The sequence below is a fragment of the Gallus gallus genome, chromosome 5 (assembly GCF_016699485.2).
Source record: "Gallus gallus isolate bGalGal1 chromosome 5, bGalGal1.mat.broiler.GRCg7b, whole genome shotgun sequence".
Taxonomy (NCBI): Eukaryota; Metazoa; Chordata; class Aves; order Galliformes; family Phasianidae; genus Gallus; species Gallus gallus.
Genome location: NC_052536.1, coordinates 53,798,340 through 53,824,189, shown reverse-complemented (window position 1 = coordinate 53,824,189; position 25,850 = coordinate 53,798,340). Strand labels below are relative to the sequence as shown.

Genomic DNA, 25,850 nt, shown 5'->3' with positions numbered 1-25,850 from the left:
TCCTCCTGAATGAGTGTGTTGGTCTCTGAAAGTTTTGCTTGTGTTCGTTCCTCCTAACTTTTTAAAAGAAGAGCATCCTAAATACGAAATATTTATTAGTGGATAAGTTATTGTTGTAGTTTATTGTTCTGCTTTGCCTAAGCATAGCTGCCACAGAGGTAACTGTATTTTGGGGAAATGGGGGAGCCAGGCATAACTTGTGACGTGTTGCAATTCCATCAGAATGTGTGGCAGAGCAAAACATCCTCAGCCTCTTGCAGGGAAGACAGTAACATAGTGTAAATGTTGTATTTTATGTAGGTTCTCTTTAAAAATGTAGGATAATTAAGAATATTTTGGAAACAAAGAAACCTGCTTTGACTCACTCAGACAAATGTGAGTAGTGGTACGGACAGGAAATGGAGGGACAGAGAGCACATATGGAACAATCCATCTCAATTAGCTGGATGGAGGCCAGGACACTGGAACTTGCAACCTTTGCAAGGATTAGTAGAACATGAAATGATGGGTTTGTGTCAGTATAATGATTCTTGTGTTACTCTGAGACATTAAGAAGATCCTGGGCAAGGTAGATAGTGCACTGAAGGGTTGTGCAGGGGGAACTGTTACAGTGGAACAGGGAAGGGCAGGTAAGTAGGTTGGAGGGAGGAGCAATTCAGAACCAAATGTTGTGGGCAGCAGTAAAGAATCATGTATTTTTAGATCTGAGGGCTATTCTCTTGTTTCATCTCTTGAAAGAGAGGCATGAATAAAGGCAGTACTGCTCTTTTCTCTAAAGCAGAGAAAGAGAATGACAGAAACGTGATCCCCTGCAAGACTGTCACAAGCAGTGCTCAAGTAAACAAGACCTTTTGCTCTGTGCCATGTAGACTTGCTGACAGATCTAAACGGGATCGATGTGGGCATCTGATCCTTGCCATCGTTAGGCACTCTTTGGCACCAGGGTTTAGGGCTGCCTGTATTTGTGTACCTGTGGGCATGCAGACACGGCTAGTGGGGGGGAAAAAAGCCACATCCATCCAAAACTATATATAAAGCTTTCCAGCTGTAATGCTGCCCTTAGAGCAGTAGGATCTTAGAGCTCATACAAGTAAAGTTTGAGGAATAATCCATTAGTAAATAATCAAAGAAGCTCATGCCTTTCCAAAAGGGCAGCAGTTTCTGTGAAAGCTGATGGTAACGATACTGGAAGTGGCACCATTTTCTTTGCTTTCTTTTGGAGTGAGTTTTGAGCTGGTTCATAACTGCAGTTCAGAAAAAGCATAATTCAAGGAGCTTTGTTGTAAGGATTTCCCACCAGCCACTGGCACGCTGTCATATGGATGAAGTTGGAGGGCTATCATGTGGTCTGCTTGACAGGAGAGAACTTGGCATAGAACTTCAACATCTATATCCTGGTGTTTAATGTCTGTTGGCACCATCTTAGCTGTGCGTGCATACCAAGGATTCCCTTTTGCATTTGTTCCTACTAGTGCGTTATTAGGGTTTTATTCATTGCGTGGGGAGAGGAAGATGGCTTGGCTTCAGAGCTGATGGGAGGATGTATGGGGGATTACAATGGAAACTATCTGCCTCCTTCATCTTCACCCATTCAGTTTTCACTTATTTATTCTATGTACTCCTTTGTGAGATGCCTTGAGCTTGAATTCCCATTTTGATTTATATAGAACCTGAAGCCTAGACAGGGTAAGACCATTCAAGAAAATGAAACGTTTGGAATAAGAAGAAAAACCCCCAAAAAACAAAAAAAACCAACCAACCAACACAAAAAAACACCTTTAAGCATAGTGTTCCATTAGTATAGTTTTACTGATAGTGTTGTGTACAGCTTATGTTAAAAAGCAGCATAAAACATAACTTACATCTGGTTGGTTAATTTCGGATACAAAATCAAACAAATACGTGACACTGAAAGCAAAAGAAGTGTTGTACTCATTTAACTGTTGGTTGCTCTTAAACCTTAAGTAAGATAATGGCTGTAGCTGGGCTTTTTTTTTTCCTGTTTGTTTTTGTTTCTGTGAAGAATGAAGTATAAATACAGCTGAATTTTTATTTCTAATTTATTTTTATTTATGGAGAGTACACGACCACTGCAGCTTTTCAAAACGTGGATTTTCTTCTGTAGGAAGAAACCTCTCATTAGCACTCAGGATACTTGATTCTTAAGTAAAACACTGCATATCATGCTGATTCATCTTCGATTACCTTCAGGCTATCTCTAATCCATCCTAGTGGTATTATCAGGCTTGGAAATCCATGAGTGGACTGTTTTTAAGGTAGCAGATGAGGACCTACAGAGGGAAAGTACATTTATTTGGTAGAAATTCTGGCTGAATGTTATGTAAGGAAGACCTCTGCAGCTCTGATGCTATGAAGGTGCAATATGAACTTGGGAAAGATGGAACGGTGGCACATTTCTTTTTTTACTTGTATAGGGAAATGTTCGCGGTTGTGCACTGTTGTGTTTGATTTCACTGATGGGAAAGGAGGAGGAGGAAAGCTAAGGAAAGACCAGGGGAGGCTTTAGGAAGGCCATACCTGATAGCCTGTGTGTTAGTGAATGTGAGACAAGGGGAGGGACAGGGGCTTGGGCTGAAAAAAACAGATGACTGCCACGTGTGTGTGCACCGTCACTTGTCTGTGGCTGCTCCCATTGCAGGGGAAAGGAACTTCTTAGGGGAATTCAGAGGTTTAGATAAGAGAGTGTTTGTTTCAATCAAAATGCTTCAAGTTGATTCCAAGAGGCTATCAGATGAAGCTAGTTTGAACATGAGTTTTTGGAATGGAGTATCAATGCAGCTTTGGGTGGGTTTTGTTTTGGTTTCACTGTCTTCCCCAACAGGACATGTTGAAAAATCAATGAGGAAATACGAAGGAAGGTGGATGATGTGAATGATACACTTACTACTCTGTTCTAGCGGGTTCATTGAATTTATAAAACTTGTCCCTTTCGTAATTAGTACTTAAAATTTACATTTCTAAACTCAGTCTTCTATTTTATCTGCATTTGGGCTTGCGAAGTATTAAGTTGACAGCATGGAAAATAACTTTGTCGATGCTTTCCTACTCTTCTGAAATCTAATTAAAAACCTGCAAATGTTGTCATTCATCATTTTACCATAGCAGTGTGTTTCCTATGGAGACAGTCTAATATCCTGCAGCAACTTCGTGGCATTACAAAAGTAATTAATGTCCCCTTTTAAGGCAGTGTGTGTTGCTACAATGTGGAATAATACTTCAGTGTTGTAACTGAATGGAGTGCTAGGAAACACCAATCCCTGGTGTATAGTAACAGGAAGTATGAATACTATTTATTAATGATAATAAAAAACACCTTCACACACATGCTTTTTCTGGGCATATCCTCATTTTGGTAAATGACAGTGAATTTTAGTTGCAGAAAAATTTGAGAGTAAGAACAATTTGTGTAATAAAGAAAATCTGTTTATTTAAAAGCCTTTAGAAGTTGTAAAAGATAGACTTTCTCTGTATGAGAGGGATGACTGTTGTGCAATAATGCCCCTTCATTCCCCTTTCATAATAAATCTCAGCAGAGTATTCATCTGAAGGGCTGGATGCCAAAAAGAACAGGTTCGACTTGTCTGTGAGGATTTACACCACACTAAAATGCACAACTGCTTTTGTAGAGGTCATTGTGAAGGTCACAGAGCTCACATGCACTGCTGAATGAGAGCAGCCTATAACAATAGCGTGAGCGATTGGTCTGTGTGAAATCAATATTTAAAACCTCATATGAAATGTAGCAATAAGCTGGAGTCTTTAAAACACAGCTTCAAAGCCTGCTTTGCAAGGGTGAGTGGTCTTTTCTTGCAGGAGTTTGCATCTTGTACCTTCTGCTGATTGTAACTCCCAGATGAAAATGTAAGATTTTTCTCAATTCTTGCCAACGAACACTGAAATAATTTAGTATGCTTAGTATAAGCACTTAAACTGTTAATGATTGCATGAGGGTGCTTTCTTTGTCCAGTTAAAAAAATAAACTCAACTCGTCATTGCAGTGGATCAGGTTGTCTGAAACTGGGAGCACTTTGTTTTAAAGTAAGGTCTGAGCCTGACCACAGGGTCGCTATGTCTTTAAATAAAAGATGATGATCATTTCAAATGGCAACCGGCCATTGGTGGGGCTTAGTGCAGAGATTAATTAGTAAAATTTGGAATGCGCTACAGCAAATGCAGCTGATTGGCAATAGCATGTGGAGCAGCAACTGGTGGAAGCCTTGTGCTTCTGGGCAACAGAGGTATTTCCAAAAAGACTTAAGAGCGCTGTGATGTGTTATTCTTTAAATGGAACTGCACTGATTGCATCAAATGGCCGTTTATGCAGCTTAGTAAATGCAGAAATTAAATAAATCTGATGTGGGTTGCAAAAGAGAGCAGATTTTCAGGTTGCTTTGATGTGATTAGGTGCATTACGTATCGATGCCCCAAATGTCACTTTACAGAGGATTCTGATTTGCCTGCATTGCATTTTGTGATATTTTATTTTTTACTATGGAGACCAGTGTTAGACGCACTGTCCAGCGCTGAGGTATGATTTAGTCAAATAAGGCCCTGCAGTAAATGCAGTTAATTCAATGGCTATTGAGGTGAATCGCTTCTTTGCTCTACTTCTTAAAATAGTATGGGTTGCTGCGGCTGCGTGTTTGTATGATTTACAACTGTCTGCTATCTTCTTTTTAATGTTTTAAAGACATAATCAGAGAAATTTGGAAACTGTCACTGTAAATTAGCTTCTTAAGGATGCTCGATACAGTTTGTCCGAGTAATGGACCCAATTATACATAATCCCTAATGAGACTGTTTTCTCAATTTGTGTAGGCTGTGGAATTGGGGCCCAGGTAATAAAATTAAGATGTTGTATGTAATGAATTACTACTCTTAAGCAGGTACTCGGAAGCCCTATCTACTTCTTAAAATTTCTCTTGCTTTGTATTACTCTCTTGATGCCCACCTGCAATTAAAGAGGCACGGCTAAGCATGTTTTAATCAGTTTCAGAAGTGGGTGTTTGCTTCAAAAATGGCCCAAGCAACTTAATGGTCTGGTAGTATTCATCTTACTGTAAGCTTCCACAAGTCTGCCTTAGTGGACAAGCCAGCCTGATCATGGCAATAGTCACGTTAAAATGATGATCTAAAGGTGATCATCAAGGTGGTGATGATCTAAAATGATCATCTAAAGGTGATCTAAAGGAGCCTGCTCACATAAGCTGCAGATCATCCTGGCTCTGACCCAGAAAACCCTTAAGCTATGAAACGAAGCAAGCACGTCCTCATCCTCGCTTCACTCTTAGCTCCATTACTCCATCGTTGCTGTGTGCTCAGCCCTGAGGGCTACCGATGGCCGGCAGCACTCTGCGGGCCCAGCACGGCCTGAGCGAGCTGCTTGGCTTCCAAGCAGTGTGCGTGGGCTGCCAGGGGACGCAGCGGGGATTGGGGCTGTCAGGGTGCTGGCTGCTTCTCTCAAGGCCTGTTTCTGCAAGCCCCTGCTTCCTAGGCCGTTGTGGTTCCTGCCATCGGTAATTGCAGCCGAACGGATGGGCTCAGTTTACGCAGTCGCGTTTAGGCTTGCTGGGCTCTGTCGGACTGGACTTGCAGGCCGCCATCCAGGCGAAGCAATCAGCATGGGACTGCTTCTTTTGCCTTCTGTGCCTAAAATGAGTAATTTTTGGTAATGTTGATTCAACTTAGCATCTGTGTCTAAGCCCCAAATAAGCGTCTGATGAAATTTCCTCATAGCAAATAGATTTGTTGGCTTGAAATGCCTTTGACTGAAGCCTGTGTGTAAACCCTCACAGGAATGGGGCATTATAGAGTGTTGCAAAATGTGCACTGATAGCATTTGTTAAGAACTGTGTAATTACTGTGCTGGGTTACTTGTGTATCAGGGTATATGCATATGTGACAGAAGTGGCTATGAGCACAAAAAGCATCTCCTTTCAGAGTGCACTATCCAAGCACTGCAGTCGGCACTCTTATTAACTGAGACTTGGTTATTTTTTAGACTAAATAAGCAGCGTGCACGTACACTATACACAACCAAGTACATTATAGATAATAATAAAAAGCAAACTGTAGCATCTGATAGAAACAAACGTATGTGCATTCTGTGATGTGTTATCCTGACTGAGCTGCTCGTTTGCTGTGACTGTATGACTTAAAGAGTATCACTGCACGATTGCCTTTTGGTATATGTTTAAAATAAGGAAGATTAAGTCTGAATTTCCTTGTCTGGATAGCAGCAAGCAGTGGCTGTGACTCCCAGCTTCTGCTAACGCCCCAGGGCAGGCTGCCATAGCCACTCCTGCAGGTGAGTCTGAGATGAGACAGCTTCCTAAGGTGAGCTGTTTTCCTTGCAGACCTCTCAGATGCTGCAGGTTTCAGTGCTCTGTCCTACCAATAGACGTTTCAGCTACTCAGTGGCGGCTGTGAAAAGGAGATGGAGAGAGAAAACTTGATACGGAGTTGTGGTTTCACTGGGACCCAAGATTAATGTGAAGTCAAGGGCAAAAACATGGCTTTCAGTCCATTATTGATTGAAAACGGTGTATGCCCAGAGTTAGGGCAAAGCCAGTTAAGCTGGTGGTGATTTTTATTTTTAAAGCTATCTGTTGCTGCGAATACAGTTTTCATGAGTTGTACATATTACCTTTCTTGGCAGATCTTGGAGACTTAAATAAAAAAGCAAAATCCCACTCTGTATAAAGATGAGTGTGCTGAAGGCTTCTTAAGCAGCTTGCAGTGAAATTGGGGCAGGGTAGAGGAGGAGAATACCTTCTCCCTCCCCCCCCCCCCCCCCCCCCCCCCCCCCCCCCCAAGTGCCTGCTCTTGGGAAAGGAAACACAACAAAATATCATTATTCACAGTACTCAAGGCTTTCTGATTTGCTCCCATTAACTTCACTGATACAGTATCAGTTACCCCATGCCGGTGAGGAAGGGTTAGTGTTTCGTGTAATGGAGTGGAACGGCAAAGCAGATGCAGGGCAGCCCAGTGTTGCCTGGTGGATGGCTTCCAGGTAGATGGAGATTGGGGCTGATAGCTCAGAAGGCAGATCTTCATAGCTGGCCAGAAAATCAGCTTGGCTGGTGAGTCCAGAAGTGCATGCGCGTGTGCTTAGTCAGTCTCTTGTGTACCTGTGTGATTGTACCGCTGATTAAACTCAAAGGGCTTGGCAAATCCTATTTGTGTGGGAAGCTTGAGTGCAAAAACTTGCCTAATTTACTTTATTTAAATCAATATAATCCTGCTTAAGGCGTTTTGGAAAGCACATCTGAGTGAATGGTGTTTTAAGTTAACACAGTGTCTTTCGTGTTCACAATAAAAGCTAGTTTCATTTGAAAAGGGTGTGCTTATGGTTACCTTATACAAACTTGTGCCATATTAAATGTAGAAGAACTCAATTCTCCTGCGTGCACACATTGTCTTTTGTGAAATTTGTACTTGGAAGATTTAATATCTCGAAGTTTGCTTTATGATCGGCGATTCTTTGAACTCACAAACAAGAAAGTGTGGATAACTTCAAATGGGTATTTGAAGTCTGATTCTCAGGAATGCATATGTTGATTTTTGACCTTTCAACATGAAGTTTGATCTCTGTCTTAAAACAGAGTATTCCGGAGGAAGTGTAAATAGAAGCAGAACTTTTTTTAGCTATCTTTAAAACATATTCTGTCTCCTAAAGACGGGAACTTTATTCCAGAGATCCTGGTGATTCAAACCACAAAGGTCCCGATTCAGCAGTCGATCTCTAATCAGCAAAGCTCACTTCTGTCCTGTTACCTTCCTTTGGGAGACGTGGATCCGTAGTGTGTTAGACCTGAATGTAACGTTACTGGTAACTGTGAAGCTCCATAGAATAGAGAAGAACTAAGGGTGGAAGCTGGCTGAGCTGATTTAGAGTTTTATATAAGCACATAAAGCTGCAAGTTGTCCTGTTGTGTTTGGTTTTGAAACGCTCCTATTAACTACTTTGACATCTCGCTTTTATTCTCAAACATCTGCTTTAGATTGTTTGCCATAAAAGTGTAAGAATTAATCTTGCCCACATTTTTGTTATTGCTACCAGAAACCGAACTATTTTTATTACTTCTTATGTAGGGATTCGGACTTCGTAGTTCAGAGTTGAGAAAATGAGCTTGGTTTTCTTTTTTTTCTCTCCTACAGGTAAAGTTAAATTACAGTTTTTAAATGCAGAAAAGTGCTGGACGTGGCTTTTTAAGCCGTGCAGTAAGCTCTGCTTTGCTATATTTGGCTCAATATTGAGAGTTTTAAGGGAATTCAAATGATCAGCTCATTTTGGATTGTTTCTCAGAACAGCATCTGCCCCGAGCCAGAGTTGGACATTTGCATCGTGTGCGGAGAGCTCAGTGCCTATTTTCCTGCATGGAAATAACATACGGGCAAGCTTTCATTTCTTTGGCTTACATATGTTTAGTCCTTTGATTAACAAATGCTTTAATACCTGTTCTTGGAGCTTCCCTTTCCTTGGAGTACGGCTAGGTTGTGGTGCTTCCCCGAAAAGAAAGAAGGAACCACGGCATGCGACTGCAGTGAAACCCTCATCACCCTTTGCTGCACTGCATTTCAGTGATTTCCCTCTGAATTTCAGGGCATCCCGCTGGTGTGGGTTCATCCAGTACTTATTTCAGAGCTTATCACTCTTCCTACAATGGAAGTGTTGTTTTTAAGGCAGAACTGTCTTGTTGTAAGCCTGTAGCAGGAAATACCCATGCAACCTCTGTAACTCGCTGGAAATCTGATGTTTGTGCTGCAGTTGCTTTCACAGCAGTCTCCTCTTTCAGAATCTGTGGCAACACTTGCTTTTTTTTTTTTAATTTGAATACAAGTGTTTTAGCTGAGGGACTCACAAAGGAGCCAGTGAATGAGATAAAACAGATGAGGCATCTCCTTATGTTTTAAATAGATAAATAGGCTTTTTTCTAGGGCTAAGTGAAATAAGCGTGTGACTATGTTGCTATTCTGTTGCCCGCTTCTCTTTTCCTCTGAGTGAGCCTGTCGATTTTTCACAGCAGGAACCGTTCCTTTTTGCTTGTTCTAGGGATGCTTTAGATGTTTCTGGTTGTTGTGCTTCAAGGAGCTACAAATCTGCAGCCCCTGGAACCACGGGAACACACGGGGCTGTGTCAGTATCTGAGTACACAGAGGGACTCTTGGTGCGGCGCTCCCAGGAACAGCCTGAGCGTGCAAATAGAGCTGCTGGTCCTGTGAAGTTCTGGGGATCCTGTGCAAAGTTCTGCTAGGATTCAGGTGCCACGGGAATTATACGCCACTTGGAAAGCCGACACTGCTCTGTAATTCAGGTGCAAGTGTCATTTTGCTACACGCAATTAAAACAGAGATAGAAAATAAACCTCTCAAAAAGGACAAGAGAACATTTTGTGAGTATTTGTGAGTAACGCAGTTGCTTCTGCCCTAGAGAGTTTCATATTAAAATTAACGTGCGTTTACAAAGCAGCGCGTGAACCGTGTGTTTTATTTCCAGTGCTTTCTGCATGCAAGTGAGAAAAAAGGCTGGAAATAAACTCCTTCCCACTCTGTTCTGAAAGCAGTAATTTGTAAATATGTTGCTGAGAGGTTTCAGTTTTCATTTAAAATTTATAGTAAATGTGGAGCATAAATATTTTGAAGATGGGTCATGCACTGCTAATGCGTGGTGATGCTGTCTTCATTTTTCTGCTTTGGGCTGAAGTTGTTCTGAGTGTCTCCTCGTTGCTGATTGTTCATTCAGACTTGCTCTTCTCCTGTTTTTCCTATTCTTTTCTTGCTTCCCATCTGCCTTTATTGTCTTTTCGTATTTTATTCCTTTCTTTGTTCCCATTGCTATAAAAACTTGCATGCTTGCTTTTGCCAGAGAGTTATCAACTTCTAGCAGTCCCTCCTTAAAGTCCAGCTATTCAAGGAATCTCACTTTATTTCTTTATCATTCAGACACAAGCCATTCTGGTTGTGGTGTTCTGCATCTTTATCAACCTTTATCTGGGGCTAGGCTGTATGCTCAGCAAAATAGGGGAATATGTCTCAGATTTTCACACATGGAATTTCTCATCTTTTCTAGACTGAGGTCAGCTTTCTGTTCAGTTGTGTTATTTTAAGCAGTGTTTCTTTAAAAATTGTCCATCAGACTCTGCATTCCTTAAGGATGAAATTGTTTAGCTGGAGATATTTGTGGTTGAGGAAGCTGCTGCAGAGGATCCCAGGAAGGAGCGGGCGATGGGTACAGTGATATATGGCTGTTCATGATCTGCCATCGTGTTCACCAATAAAACAGCTATGTTTTGCAAGTTCCATTGTTCTCCAGGAATTCACAGAGTTACAGTGCTAAATTATTTTCTTGCATAATTGAGGCATCGAATCAGCGTAATACTCAACTGCACTGCAGCCCACCAGGAACAGCAGCAGGTTCAGCTGCACTGAGGCTCAAGCAATTGTTGCTGGCTGGTGAGTGATGCGTAGCTATTGCTGTGCTCTGATCCCCATTGTGTGCCTGTTCTTCTCTGAAAGTTACGTGTCGTGATGCACAAAGTGGCACTTGTCAAATTGATTTCTATTTCACATCCCTTGAAAAATTCGGCCCTTAATGGGAGTATTTAAAGCCGTATTATATTAAGGCCTATAATCCTGTAATTAGACTGGCTACTGCAGAGCTTATGCTCTGTTGAGAGCCAAATCAAAATGATTGAGGCTCCAGAAGTCTGATGGTAGAAATGCAACAAAAGTTTGCTTAATTCTGCTTAATGCTGCAATATTGACATAGCACACTGGGAAACAGCAGAGCAAACTGCACAGAACACTGATGCCAAGTCACCCTCTCTGAAGCTTGCCTCTGGGGTATGGAAAGAAGATGCTGGTGTGCCACGATAAGCATGATGCATTGCACTAAATGGAGTATAAGCACAGAGGAACTGAGACCAGGTTGGGACCAGCGCTGAGCAAGACTGAGAAATGAGCCCTGAAAACAAGGGTGCTGACCTGCGGGCTCACAAGTTGCATGAAAATACCATTGTGTTTTAATCCTCTCTTTCCAGAAACGGTGCTGTCTTGTGTTGTACAGTGCTGTCCTTTGAGCGGTGAGAGATTTTGAGGAAAGCTTGCCAGAGCTGTGGAGTCAGTGCTGAAAACGAGTGCATGACTCGGTCCCACAAACATCCAGCCTATCCCCTGGGTCAGGGCTGTGCTTCGACAGCTTGCTGCGAGATGCTGGTGGCACACAGGCAGCGTCATCCATGGATGGAAAAAAGGGCAGAAGACTTTTCTGTAAGGAGTAGTCACTAAATCCTGATGCTGGCACTGAACCAGAGTTATATTTCAGCTTATGCAATGGACGTAGACTTTCTTCCAAGAGATTAGAGAAATGTGGCTTTTTGGCAGGAACTTAAAGATAAGTCTGGTCAAGTAATTATTTCTGTCAGAAAGTTGTAAGGAAAAGCTGGGAGGCAAGTATAGCTGAACACATGCAACTATGTGGTTAATTTCCCAGATACAGGTTTTCATGTAACTGACCGCATACGTGACTGTCTTTGGTAGCAGCTTCTTCTGTGCTGATGAGCTCTTGCTGTGTTCTTGCCATTCGTAAAGAAAGCACAGCTTTTAAATCCATTTTGGCATTCAAAATCAAATTACTGTGGGGGGGAAAAAAAAAGCCTACATCTACTCATATTGGTAAGAGGCATCTGAAGTCATCGGCCCCCGAGGGAAGTGGGGTGTGGGTCCTTTATCTTTGTCCTGCCACACATGGTCACATTCTTCATTTTGAGATCAGTAGCAAAAAATTGCATGGATTTTGATGGTTTCTGTGTCAGATCATTTGTTCTCTTTCTGCTTAGCTACTGGGGGATCCCCTTAGCACTTCTCACAATTGTGTAAAGAAATTAAATTTATTGTTGGTTTTCGAAAGCAGAAGAAAGAACAGTTGGTTTCAGATATTTCAGTGCTCGGAAAAACCTCACTGGTGTAGGAATCCTAGGCCAGGGAATGGAATTATGCATTTTAGTTTGACATTTTTCTTGTTTATTTGAAAAAGCTGTGGAAGACAGGGAGGGTAAAGGTTAAAATAATATTAACTGAGCCCTCCAAATCTATCAATTTCATTCTCCTTTTCCTGAGTATTACTGTAGTCAAACAAGGTAGTTAATCAGAATCAGAAAGCCACATTAGCATTGCTGACATGGATTTGTCAATAAAGTGGGGAGGGTGGAGACTGAAAACCCAACTCTTGGCTCTGGCTGCACTGCTTGGGATGTTTGCATTAATATTGTTCTGAAGGAAATTCTACTAACGTGGAAATACATACACAAAAGCTGAGTCTGTCGTGAGTTTAAAAGTGAAGTGGTTTTCCAAGACTGCTCGTACTGAAAAACTGAAGGAATTTAAAGTATTGTTTTACCACTCCTTGCAAGCATTTGGATAATGACAGGCTCAAGTGCAGCGCAGCAAGAAGAGGTTGGGCTGAGTTCTGCAGCGCTGCGTAAGGTCGAGCTGCAGCAGTCGTGTCCTGGAGCCCTGTGCTGTGCAGCTCCATCCACACTTGCCAGCAGCTCCGTGTGTGCAATCCAGTGGGGCAGGGAGTGGCACCCAAATGCGGCACTGCTGTGAGTTGAGCCAGTGAGACTCAGCACTTAAATACTGCTGTTTCTGTTATCTGCCTGCATGGTGCATTCTGTTAGTGCGCTGATAGCAGTCCTGGGGAAGTTCCTAAGCAGAGGGAAATGTGAAAAGCAAAAAGATCAGCCACACCATCTTGTCCAGCCACCTCTAGTACAGAAGCATGCACTGCCTGGACAAGTTTTAATGACCCCAATCTCTGGCTTCTGTCTCTTGCCCGGGGATGTTTTTGTGGAATAACTGTTCCTCTTTTTTCCCCTAATAGTTCATTTTTGGTGTTGTCATTCTGCTTTCTCCTCCTCTTTGGCACTTCAAGTTTCTGGGAAGGCCGCTGCTTGTTTTTCCTTTTGCTGCAGAGGGAGGGAGGTGCAGGAAGCCGGTGTAGTTTTGGCACCAGGGAAAGTGAGAGACGAGAGGATGGGAAGCAGTGGGAATGCTGCACGTTGAGCTGCAATTTCTGGACTTGGCATGCTAAAAGAACCTCTTTCTGCAAGCAGGCAAATGCTGACACACCTGGCATTTGGCAAGCCTCCCTGCACAAGCTCTAATGCTCTAATAGACTGAAGTGGGCTGTGATGTTTCCTAGAAGGGCATTGTTTGGATTTACTGTTTTTGTTTGAGATAAGCTTCTCACCACTGCAAGGGCAGCTCTTTGCATCTGTGTATATAATCTGTGAATCGGTGTTTGTTTGCTTTGTTTTTCTTAATGCCATGTTGCATCACAGGATGAAATGAAGAAAAGACTCCTTTTTTCAAAATTACTGTTTAAAGTTAGAGCTCTCAAACAAGGCATGTCAAAGAGCAAAAAGGAGATCAATCCTTTTTATTTGTAGCACAAGACCATTATTTAACACACCCCTCACAATTCAGTCCTCCATTCGTTCAATTTAAAACCATGCAGTACAGAAATGGAAAGTCAGTTGCTCACAAATCCGTTCCTGTGCAATCTTGTACATGAGGTTATATGGATAAGCAAATGCCTTTGTTCTAATTAGCAGTGTTTGGTGGTTGGGTTGTTTTTTTTTTTGAGGTTCTGTACATTCCAAGATGTAGAAGGCAGCTATAGTGACTAGAATAATCGCAGAGAAAGACTTCTATGCCATGAAGATAGAGGGTGGGAAGGAGAAGAGGCAGGAAAATCTGTTGTCTTTGTTCTTGGAAGTCTTTTCTGTCTCCATTTGGATGCTGTCAGTTTCCTTTACACAAACATTACAGCATCCAAAGGGAATTAGAGATACTTACCCATGACCACAACGTCAGTCTTAGGTTTGTCAGGAGAAAAGCAGAGTCTTGAACCTCGTGCCTTTATTTTGGTTTTAGCATGCTAATAAATGACTGCTAATGCTGGAAAGAGGTAGGACTGGCTGTCTAGGTGGAATACAGGAAATTTATAAGTCTTACCTCAGAGATGCGAGATGGTTTGGGGATCTGTAAAAATGCTGTCTAAGTCCTAACTAATAGTTACTATCTCTTGTGATGTCTGAAGTTACATGACAGTATAGCAGACATTTGTGCAATAGTAAGGGATGTCTCAGGACAGAGACACAAAAAGGGAATGCTGCTGGACAGAAGGATTTTAGCTGCCTGAATTGGTCATATGGAACCTTTCAGCATTATTTATTGTAAATGCATCTTAGCCCAACATCAGTGCAAAGATAAAGGGCGATGTTTTTATTGGTAAACTTTTATTGACTTCCATTGTGACCCCTCTGCACAGACGTGTGCAGCTCGATGTTGGGACCCCCATGTAATTGTGTGGGGCTGCACAAGCAGGAAACAGCCTGCCCTGAACTGCTGGATGTCCAAAATACCTACAGAGCTGGTGTGCTTGTGGGGTTTGGCCAAGATTCAGCCAGGAATGTGGCTTGTGGCTCTTGTGCTTCCCTCCAGCCCATTCGCAAGGCAAGGAAGATGAAAATCTAGTTTGTAGGAAAAAGCCTATAGCTACAGGCCAAGCAGCTATAGGGCAGTTGCAAAAGGCAGTTATGTATTTTTCCCGTTGCTAAGTGGAATTTAATCCATGTTGCCAAAGCCCATCAGCTAAAGTTGTGATTTTGGGAAAGGAAAACAAATGAGCTGTGTCACACAGCTGCACGATCTCCTTGGGGTACAGATGTGCTGGCCAGGTCCAAAGAGATGCAGTCGCTTTGCCATGCCAGAGCACACGATGCTTCCTAACACTCACACCTTGGCCTGAGATGGGAATGAGGAAGGCCAAGGAGATAAAGAGCGCTTTGAGACTGTGCTTGATAAACCAGAAATGAGCTGCCTGTGTTTAATGGTGAAAGTAATTGTCTGTTGGAGCAACTCACTGATAGGATGTCTGAAATCTGTAAGTCTGGATTGGATGCTGTTCAAAAGGAGCTTTGCCTGAGCTGCCAGTGGCAGTCCTTGGGCACCATAGAGGAACATGCTGGCAGCCCAAGGATGGACAGTGTTTGTATGCAGCCCTGCTCTCTGGGACAGCTTGGTATGTTGTTTTTGCAGCATATACCTCATTGAAGGATCCTGCCATGGCTCTGTGGCTTTCCCCTAATGTTTAGACCAGTGCTTGCCGTGCAGCTGGCATGCTGACCAGTCAGCCTCTCAGTGTCCAGATGCAGCTCACCTGTGCTTAACAGCTGACCACTGTGAGAGCAAATAACCATTGTGATCCCTTGCAACCTCTGGCATCTTGGGAATCCCACAGAGGAAGACAGATGAAATATTTTCATCCTATCCTACCAGGATTTCCCAGACGGAGATGGGCATCTGCAGCAATATGAATGGTGAGGAAAGGGACTTGTGATGAGCCCAGTCAGTTTGTCAGGAGCCTTCCTGCGCCTCTTGGCCAACGTCAGCAGGAGTTGCTCTCATTAAAAAAGTGTTAGGAATGCACCAATGGCAACTCTGCGAGCAGCGAGCAGCTGTTCTGGTGATGCCCTCCAGAGATGTGGCTCCTGCAATCTGAGCTGCTCCCTTTTTCCACACACAAGTAATTTCCAAAAATATTTATCGAGGTTTTGATCTCTGCCTGAAACTGAATTTTCTTTTCTATGGCTGGAACAAAATTCCTCAGGATTTGCAAAGAGTGAGACTTTTCACTCACCAGATGAGGGGGTACGCACGTAAAATGTTGATATGTGTTTCCCATTCACTTTGGTTGGAGGTGCAGTGGTTGTTAAATCTTTAAATATGGATGTCTCATTCAAACATTTGTTTCTTACAATGGATGTTATCTGCCCACATCAGCAGAGTTGCAAAGTACGCTATTTTCATCATCTTGAATGGATTGGAAATTGACAACTTCTAGCAATGTAAAAAGAGACCCTGCGTTTGTATCTCAAAAAACCACCTAAGAATATTAAGGCTAAATTTTTAACCTTTCTTTTCCTGCTTTTTAAAACGTGTGGTTGCCTGGTTCTAATGCTGCTGCAATAGCTCGTGGCAAAGAAATAAATGTGCTGTGACTGTGGATGTTGGAGTGACTCATGGCTGACTTGCAAACTTTCTCCACCATGTTTTGTTTCCAACACTGGCACGCCACTACCAGCAGCCCCTCCTGCCTTGTGAGCAGTGCAGAAAGGCCACAGCTATCGTTTCCATCACAAACACAAAGCTTTTTCGATGGAAATCTTGAGCCGTAGAGTTCAGCCTTAATCCATGATAGGACATCTCAGGAAGGTCATTGTCCCCAGCCACACATTTAATTATCAGCTTTCCCTTTCTACTGACTTTTTTTTTCCTGTTTAGTTAATTTTAACCCAGTGTCCCACGTGAGGAATCTTTAGTTCCCAGCTGGGGGAGTAGATGCGTCTTGAGGAGTCCCAGGGAGCTGAAGCTCAGTAAGTGATCAGCAGTGGGAGCCTGGGTTAAACATGGCATTACACCATGGAAGGTTTCCGATCTCCTGTTGCAGACAAAATGTCTACATGAACAATACTACTACTTTCCTAAATTCCTGCGTTTTGCAGATGTGAAGGTCAGTTTCTGTAGGGGAAGCCAGGCTATTTTGGGGGAATTCACAATGCTCTGTCTTTTTGCTGCCGCTGCTAATTTTTGTGAGCACCATAGAATACAGTAGAAAATTGAAACTGTGTGAAAGATCAACAAATCAGTGTAGAATGTCACGCAGCAACATCTGTTAACTTTGGCTCTATCTCATATCCTCCTGACCCCTCCTTTGCAGCCACAAGTCTCCTGTTTTGTGAGAGCTTGGAGTGATAGGGACTTGGAGAGCAGGGGAAGGAAAGTCTAGCAGTTTCTCAGTGTTCTGAAGGGCTTGCAAAAGTACCATGTGGAATTAAAATTTTATGCTTGTGTGTTTCTGTATTTTTAGTTATGAAACAAATGGGAATTTGCTGAATGAATTAATTGTATTGCACCATAAAAGTCTTATCTGGAGAGCCGTTATATATTGTAGCTTACAAAGTCTGCAGAGAGAAATGAAAGAGGCTTCCCTTTCTAATTAAGGCCTTCAGGAACTCATTGATTACAGAATCTAATAGGTTCACTCAGAGACATTTGTTTGATATTACTTCTGATAAATGAGTTTTTTTTACCTACTGGTAATTTTACTAGCAACACTGGAGGCAGCTGCTCTCTCTAACGGTAAGTTTGCCTGCAATAAAACTTTATCCTTTCCTTCCTATCTTGTCCAAATAGCTACAAATAGTGAAACATGAGTTCCAAACTGTAGATCACAATGAAAACTTCAAATCTTGAAGAAATGAGCGATGCAGTAGACAGTATGTCCTTAGTGGGGATGGTCTTTGTCCAGACCAGCTTGATGCTCTATGCTCGTTCTTGCAATGAATTTAATAAGTGTAAACAAGACTATGACCTGCTTTATGGACATTTATTTATCTCTTTTTATTTTTTTTAACAGGGTCAGCATATTTCATTAGCTCCCATTCAAAAGCTGGAGGAAACTTTGTATGAGTATCAACCTCTGCAAGTGGAGACATATGGGCCACCAGTTCCAGAGCTTGAAAGTTTGGGAAGACTGGGGTAAGTAACACAGCAGATTTTCATTCCCATTTCACAGCATTAAAGCTGAGATGGCTACTATCTTCACTTTCCCAGCATGTAGGTTCTTTTACATATATATGTATGTAAAGGATCTTAATGAAATATTAGACTTCCTGCCCAACCAAGCAACATTTTGTTTGGGTGGATAAGCTAAAATTTTTGGTCTTCAAGCCTTTATAGATCTATTGAGAGCTGGACTGGATTGCATTAGTGTTTTTAACGTTGTCCTTGGCAGTCGCAGTGAAGTAGCTGTTCATTTTCAGTTGCACGGTATTAAAAAAGAAATAAATAAAATTCTGGGGCTTAATTTACCCAGCTGTAAGCCAGTAAAAATATTAAAGTTGGGCCTTTTGCCATGGAAAAGGGGTAGTTTTACTTGTCGACTGCTGTCTACAGTCAAACTGCGTTTGTGAGAAATGAAGCACAGAGCTTAACTATGTCAAGAAGTATAATGTAGGGCTGGTCCAGCAGCTTGGCAGCATTGTGGTGTGCAGCCATGTTTGGAAGTGAGTTTGGGAGCTTGCTGTGCCTGGGTAATGGAGGCCGGGAAGGCCAAAAGTGATGTCTGCCCTCTGAAGAAGTGTTCGTAGCTGAAATGTCACCTGAAGATGTGTAGCTGTGAGGATAGGGAGTATCCCTAAACTGGTTGTGTTCTGACTTCCAAGGTCACAAGCACTTAGAGCTGCTGGGAAATGATGTGGCAGAGTGAATGTGAGATCAGGCAAGAAGTACATAAAAAATAAAAAATAGTTATTTACCTTAATGCTTATGGGAAAACTGAAACCAGAGGGGACTGAATAAAGCTGAGACACTTCAGTATGCAGATTCAGAGAGCACTGAAATCCAAACAGGAATTCCAACTATGTTCAGTGGCACAGGCAGAATTTCATCTCACCCAGAAAATGATAGAGGTAGATGGACTTTTTAAAACAAATATGCAAAGTAATGGTGATGTAGAAAATTCAAGGTTGTCTGGAATTCAAGTTGTCTCCATTTTTATTGTTTCTATCCTTGTGGTGCCTGTGGTTTTTATTATCTGTTCCCAAGCTTCCGAGACCAAATATTAATTAGCAGTTTAAACTTGGGCAGAGCCAGATTCAACCTTCACCACCTGTTTGGATGGAGCACAGCTGTGAGGGACCTCCAGCGTGATGGGAGCCTTGGGGCCCTCCCAGCCCTAAGCCTTATCACAAATGGAAATGCTGGGGGGGGGGAATAAAATTACTTGTACCAGGAGGGTTCCCAGTCTCCATCTCTTTGGTCGTGCCCTGTCAGGTGAGTGCTGGCATCCAGGTCCAGCAGGAACTGTTCTGTCCACATCCATCCCATATAAATGTCTAGCCCTATACCTCCAGGTGTCTAAAATACCTTAAACCATGCAAGGCTGTTCATTTATGTAATTTTTTGTTTGTGTGTATATGAACTCGTGTGCATTTCCTGTTGATGGTGAATGCTTAACTAATGTGCTTTGATCCCAGGTTTTTGTCGTTCTGTTTTTTATTTTCTTCAGGCAGCTGTTTGCAGCTGCCTCAGTGAGGCAGAATTGCTGGGCACAGTGTTATCCATTCCTGCTAAAGATTGCTAGTTTCCTCTTAATTTGGACTCGTATGAAGACAGGTTCAATCTAAAAGTATTTACAGTTTTTATTCCTTCATCTTTGGCCCATTTCCATCATCTTTCTGTGAGAAAGAAAGCAATTTTCTGTAGTCCTTCCAAATTTGTGAGTATTTGCTCAGTTTGACCGTGCTATTGTTACTCATAAAGTATAGCAACATTTGTTGTTCCTGTTAACAATTTTGCAGATGAAAGTTTGGCCATTTATTGCTGCTAAATAGTTCCCTCAAATGTGCAGGCTGTTATCATCTGAGTTTCTGGAGCCGGAATTATTGCAAAGATGCTGCCAATCTGGAGACTTTGAGTTCACTTCTGTTAACATAATTAATGACCTTGTTTTAATTTATCTTCAGGACGCCCAACAGAATGAGTGTTTTAAATATTCCAATCTTAACCTTTTACATTCTGCAAGTCTTACTTCAGTTTTCAGCATACGTGTTGCTTTTTGTTTCTTAGTGAGCTGCTGTAATGAAGGAGACAGCTGGCAAAGAGATTTCTGCCAAAACTGGAAGAAGGGTGAATCCTTAAGAGACCATTCAGAACATTTGCTAGGGAGCTTTTCTGATAAAAAAAATACAACGTTTTAAGTTGACTTATATTATTTGCTCCTTAGACTAACAGAAAATCCAGCAAAGCCCACCAACTTTGTACAGTCCAATAACTTCCATTCTGCACCATCCCGCTGCTCGTCTGTTTGGACTTTCCTTGTTTTGCAGATAACAAAATTATGTTCCAAATGGCTTTTAGAAAGCTGTTTGTAGTTTCTCTTAAGACTGTAATTTTTCTTTGTTTACCGTAGGAAAGCATTAACATCCATATGATGCATATTTGTTTGCTGTTTTATTGGTGGTTTGACAATAATGAAGAACCAGATTTATTTTTTTTTTCTTTTCTTATAGAAAGGATTGGTACGAAGTATAGGATTTTGTGTCTTTCATGTGTCCTGTCCCCCTTCCAAATCATTTTTTTCACACTAGAAAACTTTCAAGAAAGAACAAAATATAAGCAAGAATCCTGAAATACACGACTATCTAAGAACAATGTGTATTACCCCAACTTGTAGACAGCATTTAGCCTTTAGGCAGAGTAAGTGAAAGAAACTTTCTCAGAGTCCTCTGATAGAGGTGCCCTTGACCCCATAGTGGTGGGGTTGCTGCAAGGAAGTCCTGCGATGTTTCCATGAGTCCCTCTGAAAGTGCTGTGGCCAGATGGAGATGATTTGATCTTGGTGGTGGAGAACGCTTCATGTGCGTAGTGTGGCTTGGAAGAAATAAGCAGTGAAGACATGCCCATGAAGTTCAGAAAAGATAAATGTAGGGTCCTACAGCTGGGGAGGGATACCTGCAGCCATATTAGGGGCTGACTTGCTTTGAAGGAGCTCTGCAGAGAAGGACCTTGGTGTCCTGGTGGATAGCAGGTTGGCCATAAGCCTGCAGCGTGCCCTTGTGACTGAGAAGTTCAGTGGTAGCCTGGGGTGCATTAAAAAGAACATAGCCAGCAAGTCGAGGGAGGTTCTCCTCCTCCACTACTCTGCCCTGCTGAAGACATACAGAATCATAGCATCACATCTGGAGTACTGTTTCCAGTTCTAAGCTTCCCAGTTCAAGAAAGACAAGGATCTTGTTCATTTTTCAGACCTGTTGCATCCAGTTTGGTTCCATCCAGAGAAGCCTTTGGCAGAGTGCACCTTCAGGCTACCAGAGGCTTGAGGGAGCCATCAGCAAAGGGCAGCTTGATATCAAATGCTGAGATACTGACATGACAGGCACCTGCTTTGGGATTTGCTCTCTGTGTGGTGTTCCAGTGCCAAAATTTATTTCGTGTATCTTTTGTCAATTCTGAATTTTCTTGTTAAAAAAAAATACCACATTGGCCACTGTCACCTTACCCTTCTGAGATTTTACTTCTGTTCCTCCTCCTTTACCTGGTGTAGTTTCAGAGATTAGTTTTGTTTCCCTTGAAAGTATGCTCATACAATATTTCTTTTTCAGTATCATATTTGGGAGCCAACATTTCTCCATTTCTTCCTGTTCCAAATGAGCTTCTGTCAATTTTGCTTTTGGAAGTTAACTTGGGATGCCACGCTAGGAGCAGAGCATCCATGGGCCACATCGTTTGTTTTTGAGGACCGTCTGGGTTGGTGTCATTTGTCTGAATTGGGGAATATCATTTTGTGGTTCAGATCAGTCCTAATCTGTTGAACTGCCTAAGTCATGCAAGGCAGTCCATCCGGGGATGGAGGAATAGTAGCTGAGAGAGTGAGAGTGCCCAAATGTTAGGGCACTTGCTGCCATTACTTTACTTCTGGGTATCCTAAGAGGAGCCAAAAGGATCTTTTTTTATCTTTCCTTTCCTTTTTCTTTTTGCTTTTTTGCTAATGTTTAAGCTGAGCACACTGAATCTGTGGTTAGAGATCTGGAATAAGTAGAATTTTTCTTGCTGCAAAGCAGAAGGAACGAAAAATAAAACAATCTGTCATGCCAAGTAGTGAAAAGGTGAAACAGGAGTTGCCTTTAACATGTGAAGAGGTTTGTTGGTTTAAATATGCTTGTTGTGTAGTTTTGATTTTAAAGAATAATAATAATGCAAGGATGAAAATGATGGTTTGTTTGAGGTCCTGAAAAATGTAAATTCATTCTTTGGATGGTCCATATGGTTCGCAGGAGCTGCTGCACAGCAGTCTCGCCAAGTAGTTACAGCTGTGGGAGTGCCATGCACAAGCTACATACAAACCAACCGTACATTAAAAAAACCTACTTCTGCCATTAACATTTTGGATAAAGAATTTTGTGTCCCAAAGTTTAAAAGCAGTCTCTTGTAATCCAAAATAGCTCTTACTCTAGCACAGCACCAGTCCTATTGATGCCATGCTCATAATATAGAAGTAATTTACAGATATGATTAATTACAATTTCTGTTAGCACTCAACTTCAAAATCCTCAGCCTTAACAGGGAACTTTTATGCAGATCTTGTAAAGAAACCAAGCCTGCTCTGCTTAAAATAAAGTGGGGTTTGCCTACTTAACTTCGTCTGCAGAGATGCATCCCGAGTATTTATATCTGCTTGTAAAAACTGAGTTTGCTCCAAAAATATTTGCTTTTTCTTTAGGGAAACATTGGTTTTCCTTTTGATGTATCGACTTGTTTTCATCTATTTCCACACTTCTAGGAGCTCTCAAATCATTTGGTGTCTTGGTTAAGTGTGATGCAAAAACAAAAGTCAGTGGCAAACACTATTGCAAGCTATTAACATAGCTTCGTAGTTAATTTAGAAGTTAAAATGATGAATCAAAGTGTCATTTTAAGAACTGAGGGTAAGCTCTGAAGGAAAATCAGAGTTTGGTGGGAATTTTGTACATAAAATGAATATGTTGTAGCCCACTGTGCTTTTTATAATGAGCAACTGGATCGATTTGTTCCTTTCTTCCTCAGTATGCAACATCTCCCTGTTTGAAATCTTGAGTGAAGATGAGTAGGCTGGACTTCATATCTGTTACAACTGTGTTAGCATTTAATTTGTAGCCTTCATTTCAAGTGGAAAATTTCTGCATAGTTCTTTGTTGTACAGTGTTGCAGTGTAATTTGAAACACATGTAGACTTCTGGCACTTAATCTAGAGATGACTAGTTTAACTTCTTTGCTGTCAATCACAAGGGTGCTTTTTTTTGTTTTAAATGAGGCAATAGTAAGGATGCTCTCCAAACTGTTCTTAAGCTGGTCAGTTTCTGCACTGTGTTCGAGACAGGAGAATAACTGAGAGTTGATTTAGAATGGGTGACAGAACCACTGGGCTTTAGAAGTTGTAGCAGGTGATTTTTCACACCTTCTCGCTTTGTGATTGGAGTATGCAGATACTTCTGGAAAAGCCAGAAATGAAGACCTTATTTGGTCTGTCTCGGCCCATTGATTTTGAACACTGAATTCATTCTGCTCCTTTGAACAGAATACAATTCCTCACTAAGCTCAGTAGTCAGAATCAAAAGACAAAGTAAGAGTAAGGAGGAGAGCTTGTCTTGCTTTGGGGGCACTGAGAGTGCTGCGCTTGTTCTTACAGGAGTTCTCCTGGCTCTCAAAGCATACGGTCTGAATTTCCCAGTGCCTCTTGTTGCAGGGCCTCATCCTCTGGTTTCTGAAGTCAACAGGAAGGTTTCTGTTGGCTTCGAGATGCTTTGAGTCAGACACTTAATGAATGAGGATTGGCAGGTAAGAAGTGATTATTGTTTTACTGACATTGTTCCTTCTGCATACAGCCTTTAAAAGTAAATTGTTTGTTATACCATGAATAATTGAATGAAAGCTTATGAGTAATGGTGTTAGCCATCTGTGGGTACGTTTTTTTTTAATAATGAATACGGTCAAATGTGCTGTTTTTCAAGAGAGGTTGGAACAAGGAAATAGACCTGTGTGTAAACTATGTATTTGGTTTGATGTGGATGCTACCTTACATTGGTTTAGCATACTGCGGGTTTTTGCAGTAGGGTTCTCTAACGATGCAAATTCAATATATGGGAGGTAGATTAGCACCAATTTTTCTCCACCCAAATGGAAATCAAGGAAAGGAGCACAGCCTATGGTAAGTCTGAAATCTCACTGTTTAAGAAATCAGCTTTCTGGCAAAAACGTCTATGAACATTTCAAACGACACCCTGTAGTATATGGTGTTTTGCATGGAGCTCTTCTGTCAAGATCATTAGCCATTGAATATATTAGAAGTGGATTGCTTATGAAACAGAGAGTTTTACTTCCTGCCCGCCCACCTGTGGGTATAGTGTGGGTTCTGTAACTGTAAAAGGTCTCGGGGGGGTTATAAAAGCAGAGAATATGGAAAATATATAAAGAAACAAAGAAGGAAGCATACATACACCGTGTTGTTTCTTATATTTAAAGCTGGCCGTAGTTGTATATGTACCACTAAATTAACCTCAGAAGCTGGCCATGACAGCAGAATGTCCATGGTAATTGTTTTTGTTGGCGTGTGGCTTCAATATTAACTCATCGATCTAACACGAGTCTCTGTACTCAGAATACTGCTCTGGTAATGTTTTTTTACTTTTTTCATGCAATCATGGAAAAAATATGTTTCTGCTCGAAGCAGTTGTCAAACAAGCTTCTTTCATCGACAATCAGACACAGGGCAGCTGAGTAAGGCTGTTTAGTCTAGAATAAATACTCGAGAGATTACAAGGTCGCTGTAGGAAATGTAATTATACCATTTATTCCAGAATAGTCTTTTTGTAGTGTGGGCTTGCAGAACACTAAACCGTGCTGTTTATTAAAATACATGGAATATAAAAAAAATAATAAATCACAGCCTTAACGTATGGAACGAAGAACTAACTGCCTGGCAAACTGTACTACAGTTACCTAGTAAATATTTTAAATTGCTTCAAAAATCAGGATGGTAGCATTGCTTTTATTGCTGCTAATTGGTAGGAGGCAAACACTGAACCCTCCCTGCAGGTGTGGAGGCAATGCTGCTAAGTAGGCAGCTGAAACAGCATCAGGCAAAACTGTCTGATGATGGATTGTGATGTGACAGGAGGCATCCTGCAGATGTGTGGGCCAAATACACTGTTTTCTGCACTCTGTGCTTCACCAAATCAAAGAATTTTTACTACCAGCCTCTTACATACCTGATGGTCTGTGATCTGTACTAGCTCTTATGAAAGCCCATTGCTGCTTTCATCCTTCCCTTCATCCCCTACACTGTTATCACTTTCTATATGTGGTTCTCCGGTGACTTAGATGTCCACAGACTTCACTCCTTACTTGTTCTCCATCTGCTTAGAAAAGTATATTTTTTTGTGGAAGTTATTTTTAGCTCTTTCATTGCATCTCTGAAACTGTGGTAAGTTTGAGGTCAGTATTTTTTGTGCTCTGTGTTTATCTTCACTTTATTTTTCCTTCCTTGTTTCTCCTGCACTCCATTGTGTTGCCTTTTTGAGTCCTTCCTCTGACTCCTGTGTCAGATGGATTGGGGATTGGAAGTTACCACAAGAAAAATATTGTTTTGCATGGGCAAGAGTGATCTTTCCTGCAACAGAAGAGCCTCAGTGCCCTCAGCTTTTGTAACTGTTTCCAGGACACAGCCACATAATGCTTTCTTGAAGACCAGTGATGAACTGCAGAAGGAATACCTTAGTGATCAGGAGCAAGATGAGCAAAGTCATTTGGATGACGGATGGAGAGTATGGGAGGACAAGGCTCGATATCTTGCTGAGGAGTGAGGGAAGAAGCACCCTGCTTGATTGACATCTGAGAATCACTCTTGCTTTGCACTCCATCATAAGTAATGACAGAGGGATGTCGTGGCCAGGAGTTGTTCTGGGGGAACCTCAGCAAACACTGCTATGGCTTTCTGAAGGGCCTGCTTGAATAGACTAATCTTCTAAATGAATTATTTTAGTCTCAGATGTAGTTGCAGCACGAAGGTGAGGAGCATGCTGTTTTGAATTTGCCCTCTAAGGCATTTATAAAAATTCACTGAGTAGTAAAAATGCAAGAAGGTTGTCTGAAAAGAAGAAGAGCGAGTTTTCCTGGACACTTCAACACTGCTGTTTCAAGAAGGATGAGTAGTGCAATGA

The 25,850-nt window shown here is 41.7% G+C and overlaps 1 protein-coding gene across 3 annotated transcripts in view; it reads left to right on the top strand.

Moving 5' to 3' along the window:
* MNAT1 (MNAT1, CDK activating kinase assembly factor) overlaps window positions 1–25,850 on the top strand; it is a 115,158-nt gene that overhangs the window by 60,842 nt on the left and 28,466 nt on the right. For all 3 annotated transcript variants that reach the window (XM_004936442.5, XM_040701603.2, XM_046942456.1), the window contains exon 7: window positions 17,510–17,631. In XM_004936442.5, coding sequence (XP_004936499.1) covers window positions 17,510–17,631 — 122 coding nt within the window. The remainder of the gene's footprint in view (window positions 1–17,509; window positions 17,632–25,850) is intronic.